Source organism: Aquarana catesbeiana, linkage group LG02 (genome assembly GCF_042186555.1).
Source record: "Aquarana catesbeiana isolate 2022-GZ linkage group LG02, ASM4218655v1, whole genome shotgun sequence".
Lineage (NCBI taxonomy): Eukaryota > Metazoa > Chordata > Amphibia > Anura > Ranidae > Aquarana > Aquarana catesbeiana.
In genome coordinates this window covers 77,337,647-77,352,256 of record NC_133325.1, presented here as the reverse complement: position 1 = coordinate 77,352,256, position 14,610 = coordinate 77,337,647, and the positions used below count along the sequence as shown (strand labels likewise).

The window sequence follows — 14,610 nt, the reverse complement described above, 5'->3', positions numbered from 1 at the left end:
GGTCTCCATGACTGTACTCTTCGCTGGTTCTCATCCCACCTATCCCACCACTCCTTCGGTGTCACTTACAACTCTACTTCCCCCTCTCCTCTTCCTTTCTCCGTTGGGGTCCCCCAAAGTTCTGTTTTTGGACCTCTCCTTTTCTCAATCTACACCACCTCCCTGGGTCAGTTGATTGCCTCCCATGGCTTTCAATATCATCTCTACGCTGATGACACCCAAATCTATCTCTCCACCCTCCAGCTCTCTCCATCTGTCTCCTCACACATCACCAACTTACTAGCAGACATATCAGCCTGGATTTCACATCACTTCCTCAAACTCAACCTATCCAAAACCAAGCTCATGATATTTCCTCCCCCAGGTGCCACTTTCCCTGATTTCTCTGTCAATATCAATGTCAATATCAATGGTTCAAGTATCAACACCAAGGTCCTAGGTGTAATTCTGGACTCTAAACTAACCTTTTGGCCCCACAGCCTATCACTATCCAAAATTTGCCGCCTCAACCTCGGCAACATCTCCAAGATACGCCCCTTCCTAACCAATGTCACCACAAAGCTTCTAATTCACTCCCTGTTCATCTCCTGCCTCAACTACTGCAAATCCCTCCTCATTGGCTTATCTCTAAATATTCTATCCCAACTCAGTCCATCATGAATGCTGCTGCCAGGCTCATCCACCTCACAAACCGCTCAGCGTCTGCTATACCCCGCTGCCAATCCCTCCATTGGCTGCCAACAAATTAAATTCAAGATACTAACTATAACTTACAAAGCCATCCACAACCTGGCCCCCAGCTACATCACTAACCTAGTCTCAAAATAAAAAACCTAATCGTTCTCTTTGCTCCTCCCAAGACCTCCTGCTCTTAAACTCCCTTGTCACCTCATCCCATGCTCAACTTCAGGACTTCTCCAGAGCCTCTCTCATCCTCTGGAATGCTCTACCCCAAGCTGTCTGATTTTCTCCTACTTTATCCACTTTCAGACGATCCCTGAAAACTCTTCAGAGAAGCCTATCTAGCCCCCACCTAACAACTGTACATTTATCTTGCAGCACAGTCCCCACAGTTGTTACCTCTTGTATCTCTTGACCTTCCCTCTTAGATTGTAAGCTCTATGGAGCAGGGCCCTCTGATTCCTACTGTATTAAAGTGTATTGTATTTGTACTGTCTACCCTCAAGTTGTAAAGCGTTGCGTAAACTGTTGGCGCTATATAAATCCTGTATAATAATAATAATAATGTTAGCCGAATGTAAACAAAACTGCCAGCAATTAAGAATTCAGAAAAAAAACAGCGTGGGGCTCCCCAAAGTAAAGAAAAAAGTGGCATGGGATCCCCCCAAAATCTATACCAGACCCTTATCCGAGCATGCAGCCCAGCAGGCCAGAAAAGGAGGGGGTATGAGCAAGGGGGGGTGCTTTGGGTAGAGGGGGCTCTGCCCCTCCCAAAGTACCTTGTCCCCCATGTTGAAAGGGACAAGGGCCTCTTCCCCACAACCCTGGCCTGGTGGTTGTGGGGGTTCTAGGAGTGACTTATTGGATTCTGGAAGCCCCCTTTAACAAGGGGCATGCTGGGTTGATGATGTCACAAAGGGTGGGGTCACCCAGTGATGTTATCTGGTGGCCCCACCCCTTAGCTATTTAAGAACTGTCAGACGGGGAAGCTGTTAGATGGCAGGAGCCATCATTGGGTTTTTTTCAGCTCTGCGGTCGGTATTCATTGTGACTGTCGTTGGATCTACTTTAGGGGACATTTATTTATCTATTTTTTAATAAAGGACTTGTCAAAAACTGTTGTTGTGTTTTTACTCACTTTTTACACTTTTTTGGTGGTGAATGAGTAGGGGTACTATGTATTCATGTACCCCTACTTATTCACATGGGGGGGTGGGATCTGGGGGTCCCCTTGTTAAATGGGGCTTCCAGTTTCTGATAAGTCACCACACACACCTCTACAACCACTGGTCCAGGGGAAGCCTGCTGAAAGCTGATGGATCATTGGTTAGTAAGGACGTTAGGAAATGAATAAACGAAACCAAACGAATTCCGAAACAAATCAACAAAACAAAATTAGTAACATAACAAATCTATCTGAAACTAAACAAAATGTTTTCGTTCTGCACATGTCTACCTTACACAGCTGGGCTACAAAGGCCCAGAATGCCCAGAAAACTCACTGATCTGTTGGAATGGGCATGTAAAAGCGCAGGAGGAGATTTGTAAGCTCTTGCGATCAGATTTCTTATCTTTCGAGTGATGGTGGACTTGGAAGCGCGTGTCCCTTGCACGATCCTGACAACAGGACAAATGGAGAATCTGTTTACCTGATTCAAGCTGTTGCTTTGAGGTAGATGCTTATGGCTCTGTCTACATCCAGGCATTGAAGAGAAATTCTCTTTTCATGCTTTTGGAGCAGGCCATAAGGATGATAAGACTATGGGGTTAATTTACTAAAGGCAAATACACTGTGCACTTTGCAAGTGCAGTTGCTCCAGAGCTTAGTAAGGTAAGGCTTCACTTTGCAAAGAATACCCAATCAGGTGCAAGGGAAAAAAAATGCATTTTTGCTTGTACACAATTATAATGGATAATGGATGTCAGCATAGCTTCTGCTCTTTTACTAAGCTCTGGAGCAACTGTACTTGCAGAGTACAAATGCACTTTGCAAAGTGCACAGTCTATTTGCCTTTAGTAAATCAACCCCTTTGTTTTCATTTAGGTGGAAAACTGATACCATCTTGGAAAGGAAGGATCGTCTTAGGTGAAAGACTACTTTGTCTTTGTTAAAAATGCGGAATGTCTCCTTACAAGAGAGAGTTGACATGATAACAACCAAAAATGCCACTTTGCAGGACAGGTCATCTAAGGGGATATACCTGATAGGTTTAAATGATGGTCTCTGCAGGGCAGAGGGAACCAAGTTGAGGTCCCAGGGAAGTGCTGGATACTGTAAGGGGGGCCTGATCCAAGATACACCTTGAATAAAGGTTTTGACAAGGAAGAGCGAGGCCAGAGGTTTTTGAAAAAGAGTGAACTAGGCCAAAGCCTGTCCTTTCAGAGTTCTTAAGCCAAGTACTGGTCAAGGTCTGATTGTAGGAAGGCCAGAATGTGAAGCACAAAGTAACCTCTGAGATTGAAGTACTTGTGCTCACATCAGGCAAAGAAGGATTTCTACGTACAATATTAGATATTTCTAGAAATGTTTTTTCCTGCTTTTAGCAAAGTAGGAATGAGAGACACTGAGATCTCTCTAATTCTTAAGATCTGGGCTCCATGAGCATGCCAATAAAGCCAGAGACTGAGAAGCAGGATGGAACAGAGGGCCATGAGACAGCAGGTCTGGCCTTTTGAGAATAGGCCAGGGGTCGTCTTCCAGATGTTTGTGTACCAGCTTCTTCTGGGCCAGTTTTTTTTTTAAATCATAAAAGGTTTTATTGCTCAAATGAAAAAACATACATTACATTGATATTTGCACCGTAATCAGCATTTCTTTTTCCACATAGTAACATATCCATCAATAAGGTATTATGGTTTGCATTTTGAAATTGTCAGCGTTCGGTCTCTATGTCCCATCTAATTAAATCGATAATATATTCTCCTTTGTTCTCATATCCTCCTCCTCCATTCTCCAATACATACTCTCGGCGTCTACTCATCGTATTTTTAAACACCTCTTAGCAACCTCATCTGTACCAGTTCCATGGGGCTTATGCCAGGCACATCCAACCATGGGTCCCACAATCTGTCAAATTTTCCAGGACTGCCCCTGTGTTGGTAAATATATTTTTCCATTATAAGCGTTTTTCCCATATTTAGTATCCATGTTTTGCTATTAGGTGGTATAGCAGACTTCCATCCCATTAGTATTACCTTTCTAGCCTGAAACAGCGCCCGTGCAAAAGCAACTCTCGTCACCTCCTCCGTAATCACCCCCTCCAGAACTCCCAGTAAGCAACATAATGGATCTAGTGGGACATTGACCTGGAACACCTGATTTAGCGTAGCCAGGACCTCTGTCCAATACCTATGGAGTTTGGGGCAACGCCAGAGGAGGTGGATCAAGTCCCCAGACGCCGCCCTACATCTGCCACACAAGGAGTCAGGCGCCCTGCCCATTCTATACATCTTTACAGGGGTATAATGTACTCTCAACAAGATATAAAGTTGGGATACCTTCTGTGCTACGTTTAGTGAGCAGGAGTTAACTGCCCGCAGAGCTTCTTCCCATACCTCCCCCGATATGGGGCCTAAGTCCGCCTCCCACTGATCAGCCGCCTTTGTGGGATACCCCTCCAACAATGCCGCTAATAACATGTTATAACATTGTGAGATTATGCCTTTAGTCTCCAACGCCTCCTGCATTATGTGAAAAACCGGTGTGGGGGACTGGAACCAATCAGTTGCATCCCCTTGTGCTTTAATTGCATGCTTCAATTGCAGATAGTAAAACAGCATACTGGCAGGCAATGAATATTTATCTTGTAAATCCTTAAACGATAATAATGTTCCGTTGCTGAAAATCTGGTGCATATGTGTGATACCCCTGCAGCGCCATCTGTGCCCCTGCTGTATCTTAGCCAGCTCAACATATGTTTTATTTTCCCATATCGGGCTATACTTAGTAAAGCCCGAAACTTTTTGTAGTTGTTTCGCTTTGTTCCATACTTTCTGTAACAGTGTATAAGTGGGCATTTGTTTATTGGGTTTTTGGAAAAGATGGGCCTCCAGTCCCTCAGGTATTGATTCCGCCCCTGTGCCCACCAGCATAAGCTTAGCCGACGAGCCCAGTGGCAGAGGAGCCATGGCGCCTATCAGGTGCTGCAGCTGCGCCGCTAGATAGTATATCCATGGGTTGGGTAGGGCTAGGCCTCCCCCCTCCTTAGAGCGCTGCAGCTGTTCCAACTTGATTCTGGGGGGTTTGGTATGCCACAGCAACAGCCGAAACAAGGAGTTAACCACTCTGAATATCTTCAGTGTGATAACCACAGGCGTGTTGTGTAGCATATAGAGAAATTGTGGCATCAAAATCATTTTTATAAGATTCACTTTTCCTGCCAGGGACATCCTAAGTTTATTCCAAACATTTATCTTATCTCTAAACCGCGACATTAGGGGGTAGACATTTAGGCTACAAAAGTCTGTAAGCGCAGGCGAGATGTGTATACCCAAATATTTAAAGGTAGAAACCACTGGTATCTGAGTCGGGGGTCTCATATTGGTCAGCGAGGTATCATCTATAAACATTAAGGCAGATTTAGTCCAGTTGATAGTAAGGCCTGAAAAACGGCCGAATTCAGTTATGAGTGACATTGCCTGATCCAGGGATCCCTCTGCGTCTTCCAGAAACAAAAGCATGTCATCGGCGTAGAGCATGATTTTTTCATGCAATTCACCATATCGGAAACCTCTAATCTGTGGGCAATCTCTCACCTGCGCCGCCAGGGGCTCTATGGCCAGTGCGAAGAGCAGGGGGGGACAGAGGGCACCCCTGTCTGGTCCCCCTGCTCAGCCCAAAAGCATGAGACATTCGATCCGCCACATGTACAGCTGCCCGGGGTGTATCATACAGCAGCCTAACCCACCTGATGAACCTGGGCCCAAACCCAAATTTGGCCAGAACCGCCCACAAATATCTCCAGCACACGCTGTCAAATGCCTTATTGGCATCAAGAGACAGCAAGGCTCTACGGCCCATAGACTGCGAGGGGGTCTGCATGTTTAGGTATAGGCGTCTAAGGTTGGTCGCCGTAGATGTTCGAGGCATAAATCCAGCTTGATCTAAATGAACTATTGTTCTAACAATCTTATTAACCCGCATGGCCAGTACTTTTGCTAGTAGTTTAATGTCGCTCTGAAGGAGCGATATAGGTCTATAGGAGCCCGGATCTAAGGGGTCTTTACCCATTTTCAACAATAATATAATGTTAGCTTTAGTCATGGTGGTTGGTAACCTTCCCAATTTAAAGGATGCATTTAGCACTTCTAGCAATTTAGGTAGGATTGTTTCGCCATATTGGGTGTATACCTCCATGGGGAGCCCGTCGTCCCCGGGGGCCTTGCATGTAGGAAAAGAGGCAGCCGCCTCCCTCAGTTCGTCTAGCGAAATTGGTGCCTCCAGCTCCCCCCTTGCCTGGTGGGTCAGAGCTGGAAGCGTTATAGTGCCCATGTATGTCTGCAGTTCCTCGTCTGTATAGCTGTCACATGGCTTATATAACTCTGCGTAAAAAGATGCTAGCTCCTCTATAATTTTCTCCGGATCATTCACCAGACGTCCCGAGGAGTTACGTATCGCTCCTATAGCAGGGGACGCCTGTTGAGATCTGGCTATCCTAGCTAACAATCTACCAGTTTTTTCACCCTCTTCGTAAAAAGCTTGTTTAGTAAAGAACCGTTTACGTTCCGCAGCGGAGGACCTCAACCGGTCCAGGGACTCCTGAGCCGATATCCATGCCTCCCTCGCGGACTCTGATGAGTCTAAAATAAAAGCAAGCTCCAACTGCCTCACCCGGTCTTCCACCTGTATCAATACGGCTGCAGAATTATGTTTTACGTCAGCAATTTCCGCTATAAATGTGCCTCTCAGGTATGCTTTAAAAGCGTCCCATCTTACTAATAAGTCAGTTTGTCTCCGGTTGTCTAGAAAGTATTGTTCTATCTGTTTCGCTACTCTGTCATGGGAGGTGAAAAGCTTTAGCCAAAAGGCGTTCAGCTTCCATGGTACTCTAGGCAGTGTGGTCTCCGGTCTAGTAACAAGATAGGCGACCAGAGGAGAGTGGTCAGAGACCCCTCGAGGTAAATATTCTACCTTATGTATGACACTTAAGAGTTGGGGGGACCCCACACACAGGTCAATACGGGAAAGTGACCCATGGGTTTTGGAGAAGCAGGAAAATTGTTTTGTATCAGGGTATTTAGCTCTCCATAAGTCTATCCAACCCACCTCTGTCAGCAGTCTGCTCAGAATGGTACCCCTGCTTCCCGAGGGTGGCTGTGCCGGGGGGTGCCTGTCTAGTCTGGGATCCATGTAACCATTAAAGTCACCCATGATCATTATTGGGACATCAGGTTTGTCAACCAGGTAAGTCAGGAGGAGCTGCAAGATTTCCCTGGAGAACGGAGGAGGTATGTACACAAACACCAATATCACCGTTAAAGTAAACAATCTACAATGTAAAAACACAAATTTACCTGTGGAATCAATAACAGCGTCTAATTCCTGGTAGGCCAAGGATTTATGTACCAAAACGCTCACCCCGCGAGAAAATGCAGTGTGAGTGGAATGGTAGGCCTTGCCCACCCAGGAATACTGCAGAAAACTGACTGTTTCCTTCGTTAGGTGAGTCTCCTGGAGGCCCACTATTGCCGGGTGAAATTTTCTCAGACATGTGCTTATCATGGTACGTTTCAAGGGATCAAGGACACCTCGGACGTTCCATGTCACAACCGGGGTGTTTGCCATGATTGGTATTGTAAAGTGACAAGTCCTGGGAGAGCCTGTTTCTTCGCCTCCTCTTCTGGCCGTAAAGTATCAGTGCATGTCTCGATGACCCAGACAGTCCCGGCACAGCATTCAGCGTTGTCTTGCAATGACGATCTGAGGCAACTGTGGAAGAGCGTGTGTGGTGTCTGCATAAGCAAAAGTGTCCATCCCAGCTGCAACAATGTGCTCCATGGTTTAGATCTTGTTCTGTGGATGTGAGCAATTTTCCCACAGTGGTCAGGGGGGGATTCCCCCGTTCCGACTGTGCACCTTGAATTGTGCTTTAAACTGGTGCCAACCGGGCACATTTTACCTAGCCCCTTCAACTGGGCCAAAACTTGAGTGTTCAAAAAGAAAGGGTTTCCTGTGGGTACAGCTGTCCCACTTTGGTTTTTAACTTTTCTTGGTATATCTCTTGTAAACAAAGCTCTTGTCGCGCTTTAACTTTGTAGAGTAGTGACATTGTCCCGCAAGGTATGTTATAGACTATAAAACGTCTATTAATGACTGACCAACTTCCCAGCTTCACATAGTGTCATTCACTCTCCCATGTCAGCCTCCCTCCTCCTCCTTAAATCCTGCTCGTTGCGGTCCAACCAAGCGGATGCTTCGGCTGCAGACTCAAAGAATGTGGACTGACCCCTTGCCGTAATGCGTAATTTAGCCGGGTATAACATGGCGTAAGCGACTTGAATCTTCTGTAATCTTTTCTTTACCTCTGCAAACTTGGCCCTTTTGCGTTGTACCTCTGCCGAGAAGTCAGGATAAAAGGAAATTTTTGTTCCATTATAGTGCACTGCACCTTTTTCCCTGGCCAATCGAAGTATTATTTCTCTGTCCTTATAGTTTAGGAGTCTGGCCAGCATTGATCTAGGTGGATTACCCGGGGGGAGGGGTCTCAATGGTGTACGGTGTGCTCGCTCCACTGCAAAAAGTGCGGTGAAAACATCTTTGCCGAATAAGTCCTGTAACCACGTTTCTGTAAATGCTGTGGGGTCCCTTCCCTCCACCTTCTCTGGGAGCCCCACAATGCGTACATTATTCCTCCTGAGACGGTTCTCGATATCGTCATTTTTGGCATTGGCCTGAGCCGCTTGCTGTAATGCACTTCTAGTATCCCTAGTGAGGGGGGGTAGTATATCTTCCACCTCGCTGATCCTTCCCTCCACCGCTGTGGTTCTCTCCCTGATCTTTTGAATGTCATGGCGCAGTAGTGAAACAGTCTCATTGAGATTCCCAAATTGTGCTTTCAGTCCATTTACAGACGCTGTGCAGCCCTGTACCGCCCGCAGAATATCACTTAATGTAGGCTGCTGTCCCTCTTCCTGCATGGAGCAAGAGCCGTCTGCATTAAGGATCAGGGAGCCCTCTAATGGCAGCGTGTCATCCAGCGCCATGGCGCCTTCCTGTCCCTCTGTGTCCATTGCCAATGACTGCTGATTCAGGGGGGAAGCCCCGTTCTGTCCCTGCATCTTTTGGGCATAGTATACCATGTCTCTAGGCTGCTCTTACCCCCATTGTTTGCCAGACTTTGCTGCCTTACCGCTCGGTTCCTGTGCCTTGTCTGTGCTGCGAACCGCACGCTGTGGTAAAGGAGAGCCGGCACCATCTTGGCCATCCATGGCCGCCGCTGCTGCTGCCTCTTTCTCTCCCCTCCTGGTCATTCTGGGCCTCCGGAACCTTTCGGCGGTGTCTTGATGTGTCTTGCGGGGTTGCGGTGTACTGGTGGGTCGGTTCTGAGTTCGGATCGGTGGCGGGTTTAGGATATTAAGAGGATCAGTGGCGGGAGCTCCGTGTAGTGCCTCCGCTCACATGCCCATTCAGGCCACGCCCCCCTTCTGGGCCAGTTTGGTGTAATGAGAATCATCTCTTATATTTGGTGGTAATGATAATAATATAGCCACTCCGTGCTAAACACATTATTATTGAAAAAAATCAACCCTCTCCTAGAAACCAATGATCTACTTAATAATAAAAATCACATGAAAATTAGAAGAGATAGTATTCCAGGCACAAAGAAGGTTGGAGGTTAGATTTGTGAAAACTGATCATCCAACCGAAGGCCTGGAGCAGCTGAATTGTCCTGTGGATGTTATTTACCAACTGGAGGCAAAATGAGTCCTGGATGCCCTGAATTCTTATAGGGCGCACACACGGTCGGACTTTGCGACAACAAAATCCTAGGATTTCTTCCGACGGATGTTGGCTCAAACTTGTCTTGCATACACACGGTCACACAAAGTTGTCGGAAAATCCGATCGTTCTAAACGTGGTGACGTAAAACATGTACGTCGGGACTATAAACGGGGCAGTGGCCAATAGCTTTCATCTCTTTATTTATTCTGAGCATGCGTGGCACTTTGTGCGTCGGATTTGTGTACACACGATCGGAATTTCCGACAACGGATTTTGTTGTCGGAAAATTTTATCTCCTGCTCTCCAACTTTGTGTGTCGGAAAATCCGATGGAAAATGTCCGATGGAGCCCACACACGGTCGGAATTTCCGACAACACGCTCCAATCGGACATTTTCCATCGGAAAATCCGACCGTGTGTATGGGGCATTAGAAGGGCAAGAAGAGGGGAAAACTAAAAATGACTGCTACTGCAAAGTGCTGAAAGTGCTAATGGGGTGAATAAATGTGGATATGCAGCTAGGCATCTTGGAGGACTACATATGCTAGATACTGACCTTGTTTCAGAGAGGCAATAACTGACCTAGTGAATTCCATGTGAAATTGTAAGGCATTTGTTGAGGGAATGGGATGAATACCCCCGTTAGGCTTTGGTACATTGAACAGGTTTGAATTAGAAACCTATTAACCTGCCTTGAGGGGGTACTGACACAACTACTCCCTGGGACAATAGATGGTTTAGGGTATTCCAAAAATCTCACTGTTGGTGAGGGGATGAAGTTTTGAAACTCTATTTTGTACCCCTTGAAACCACCAATTGAACCCACAGGTCTAGGGTGTCTGTGACCCAGAAAGAGAGGAAAACTGTAACAGAAATCCCCTCCACTCTTAGCAGCCACAAAATTCTATACATGGTAATGGAGGTTAGAGCCATTCTGAAAATTCATCTTATCACATGTTTTAGGACAGTGTTTCTCAACCGGGGTTCCGTGGCACCCTGGGGTGCTGTGGCAACAGCCCGATCTGAGCGATCCTGTGCTACAGGAGGGAGAGAGCACTGTTAACTCCTGTGTACAGAGGGGGCTGTTAGTTGTCCAAAGAATTGTCACATGGATGCATAAAATTCTGCTTTTGTCAGGTGGGCCACTGGTTGCATGCCTAAAATAGAACATGAATTGGGAAGAGAGACCAGTGTTAATATTGGTTCCTGCTCTGGTGCAAGGGAAGCATTGTCACTCTGAGGTTGTTTTGAGGACCTTCGACAAAGCCACTTTGAGTGAGATTTTGCTGTGGCTCCCTTTTGCCTGCTATCTGCCACAGCCAATGGTGAGGGTATTCCCCTGTTAGGTACTCATGGGGTAGGGTGCAAACTAATAGGATAATAAGCATGTCCAGAAGGAGTACACAACAACCCAGGTGTAGACCATCCTGTAGCAAAGAGGAAGCACTTGAGTGCCTTATAAGGGCTTTAGGCGGAAGTGGGGGTAAAGCGTGTGACCTGTAGTGTGATGTCGACAGCTTTGGGTCTCTGGGCTCAGCTGTACTAAAGATGATTTGATCAGGAAAAATTTCCTCCTGCCCTCTCCTCTACTGAGAAAAGACGAAACACGATCTGTAAATGGGTGTAAATCTGATCAGTCACAGTATTCTTTCCCCCATCTACAGATCGTGTTATAAGCAGTGTAATTCGTGAAAGAACTTTTCTCAATGGAGGAGAGGGCAGGACAGTGTGTGTGTGTCCCTGTCAGATCATCTTTAGTGCAGCTGAGCCTGGAAACCTAAAGGTGTTAAACCTTGCAGGGTTGGAAGTTCAGCAGCAGGAAGAGGACAGGACAGGACAGCCCTGCAATGAAGATTTCCACAGAATCCAGCAGCCTGCACATTGTGGGACAGCCTTCATTAGAGGTAAGTAATGTAAGTAAAGCTGTAAAGAAAAAAATGTTTTTTAACTAAATTTCAATTTAATTATTTATATTTGATTTAATATTTATTATACTATTTTCAAACAGTTCATCCAAAACAATAGCAAGGTAGCTGCTATTCATTGTGATTACTATTACCCAACTGTGTGTTTTATCCTGAGTGCTCCTTCATTATAAAACAAAAGACAAAAACTGTACAATCAGCTCCAATTGAAGGAGAATAGATCAGAACGGGAACTAAAGGAATATGTGAGGTGCTCATAATTTGACTGAAATGAAGAAGAAAATTATGTAGTTAAAGATGGGATGTAATAGAACAGTTCTGAAAAAAATGATGTTGGCTGTGTAACACCCTGACTAAAATACAGAATTACAGAGAGCCCAAGTGATCCAGTATTAGAGCACAGACTTACCGTTGGAGAATATCGCCCCCTGGGGGAAGGAAAGCTCATGGCTGTGTTCTGCTTTACATGAGTACATTGCTTTTGCTTGCCTTAAAAATGTTAGGTAAAATAAAAATGTAGTTAAAAGATGAAAGTATACAACAAAATAATTCACATGCACAATAAAAATTTATATTTAAAGTGTAAAACACTGCTTTTTATCTTCAGCAAATCTGAATGGAAATATTGCTCTGTACATACACTACTGTGAGCATTTCTACAATAATAAAAAAAGAAAGATACAGTCTGTCATTTTTTACAGCAGATAAGAAACCAAAACTGGCTGCATAAAGAGCAACTCTAGACAAATAGGCAGAAACACAACTACAACCCATACATAGAAACCTTGCAAAAGATTTGATTTGTATGTGGGATCCTAAAACCTGCATTGTATCATACTGTATATTATAAAGAGGGTGGCAACATTTTTAATGTGGTGCTGCCCCTCTTTCTGCCTGCTTTGTGAAGTAAATTTGTATTGAAAAAAATGTGAGGCTGCCAAATGCAGTTGACATACCCACTTCAGGGTCAGTCTGGCCATACACCTACTTCAGGGTCCGTTTGGTCATAGACCCACTCCAAGGTCAATTTGGTCATAGACCCACTCCAAGGTCAATTTGGTCATAGACCCACTCCAAGGTCAGTTTGGTCATAGACCCACTCCAAGGTCAGTTTGGTCATAGACCCACTCCAAGGTCAGTTTGGTCTTATACTCATTCCAGGGTCAGTTTGGTCACACACTCACTCCAGGGTCAGTCTGGTCACACACTCACTCCAGGGTCAGTCTGGTCACATACTCACTCTAGGGTCAGTCTGGTCACACACTCACTCCAGGGTCAGTCTGGTCACACACTCACTCCAGGGTCAGTCTGGTCACACACTCACTCCAGGGTCAGTCTGGTCACACACTCACTCCAGGGTCAGTCTGGTCACACACTCACTCCAGGGTCAGTCTGGTCACAGACCCACTCCAAGGTCAGTTTGGTCACAGACCCACTCCAAGGTCAGTTTGGTCACAGACCCACTCCAAGGTCAGTTTGGTCACAGACCCACTCCAAGGTCAGTTTGGTCATAGACCCACTCCAAGGTCAATTTGGTCATAGACCCACTCCAAGGTCAGTTTGGTCATAGACCCACTCCAAGGTCAGTTTGGTCATAGACCCACTCCAAGGTCAGTTTGGTCACATACTCATTCCAGGGTCAGTTTGATCACATACTCACTCCAGGGTCAGTTTGGTCACATACTCACTCCAGGGTCAGTTTGGTCACATACTCACTCCAGGGTCAGTTTGGTCACACACCCACTCCAGGGTCAGTTTGGTCACACACGCACTCCAGGGTCAGTTTGGTCACACACGCACTCCAGGGTCAGTTTGGTCACACACCCACTGCAGGGTCAGTTTGGTCACATACTCACTCCAGGGTCAGTTTGGTCACATACTCACTCCAGGGTCAGGTACCAATTAACATATCAGCATGATATTGAACACATAAAGAGCACCAGAATCAAAACCCACACAAACATGAGCAGAGCATTCTGACTCCATGCAGATGCTAACTCTGGTAGGATTTGAACTCAAGACAAAGGTAATAACCATTTAGACCCAAAGCTTTTCTAGAGCTAGATAGTAAATGAAGCATCTTTGTTATACCCCTAGAAATTGCCTAAAGTCCTAAACTTTCAGTAGGGTCAGCTACAAAATCCCTTATTTATGTTGTTGGCTCAATTACTACTACCTTATAACAGAACACTTTTTTTAACATATTTATTAATAAACATGACATTGAAAATACGGAAATTAGCTTATTTTCCCATGTAAAAGATATTTCCTGGGCTTATAGTGTTCTGTGTCCCTGATAGAATCACTGGAGTTGGTTTACTAAAGGCAAATAGACTGTGCACTTTGCAAGGTCAGTTGCAGTCATTTTCCACAGAGCTTAGTAACTGGGGTAAAGCTTTGCTGGTTTCCATCATCCAATCATGTGAAAGAAAAATGCTGGTTTTTAATTTTCCTTGCATCTGATTGGGTATTCTTTTCAATGTGAAGCTACACCACATTTACTAAGCTATGTGGAAAATGAGTGCTTGTAATGTGCACAATTTATTTACCTTTAGTAAACCATCCCCATTGTGCATGTTGAACTGTGTTACCCCAGCTAGGCAGCAATGTGAGCCTGGAAGTTATTTTGAACTGATTGCAACTATGGAGGAGCTATACAACAAAACTCAACATTACTTACATAGTAGTTACATAGTAGGAGATGTTGAAAAAAGACACAAGTCCATCAAGTACAACCTATGTGTGTGATTATATGTCAGTATTACATTGTATATCCCTGTAGGTTGTGGTCATTCAGGTGCTTATCTAATAGTTTTTTGAAACTATCGAAGCTCCCCGCTGAGACCACCGCCTGTGGAAAGGAATACCACATCCTTTCCACTCTTACAGTAAAGAACCCTCTACGTAGTTTAAGGTTAAACCTCTTTTCTTCTAATTTTAATGAGTGGCACGTGTCTTGTTAAACTCCCTTCCACAAAAAAGTTTTATCCCTATTGTGGGGTCACTAGTACGGTATTTAAAAATTGAAATCATATCCCCTCTCAAGTGTCTCTTCTCCAGAGA

At 45.3% G+C, this 14,610-nt stretch overlaps 1 protein-coding gene across 2 annotated transcripts in view; it reads right to left on the bottom strand.

Annotated features, from left to right (window-relative positions):
- The window catches only part of ARHGAP42 (Rho GTPase activating protein 42), a 525,190-nt gene that overhangs the window by 4,682 nt on the left and 505,898 nt on the right, over positions 1-14,610 (bottom strand). For both annotated transcript variants that reach the window (XM_073613052.1, XM_073613053.1), the window contains one exon: positions 11,957-12,036. In XM_073613052.1, coding sequence (XP_073469153.1) covers positions 11,957-12,036 — 80 coding nt within the window. The remainder of the gene's footprint in view (positions 1-11,956; positions 12,037-14,610) is intronic.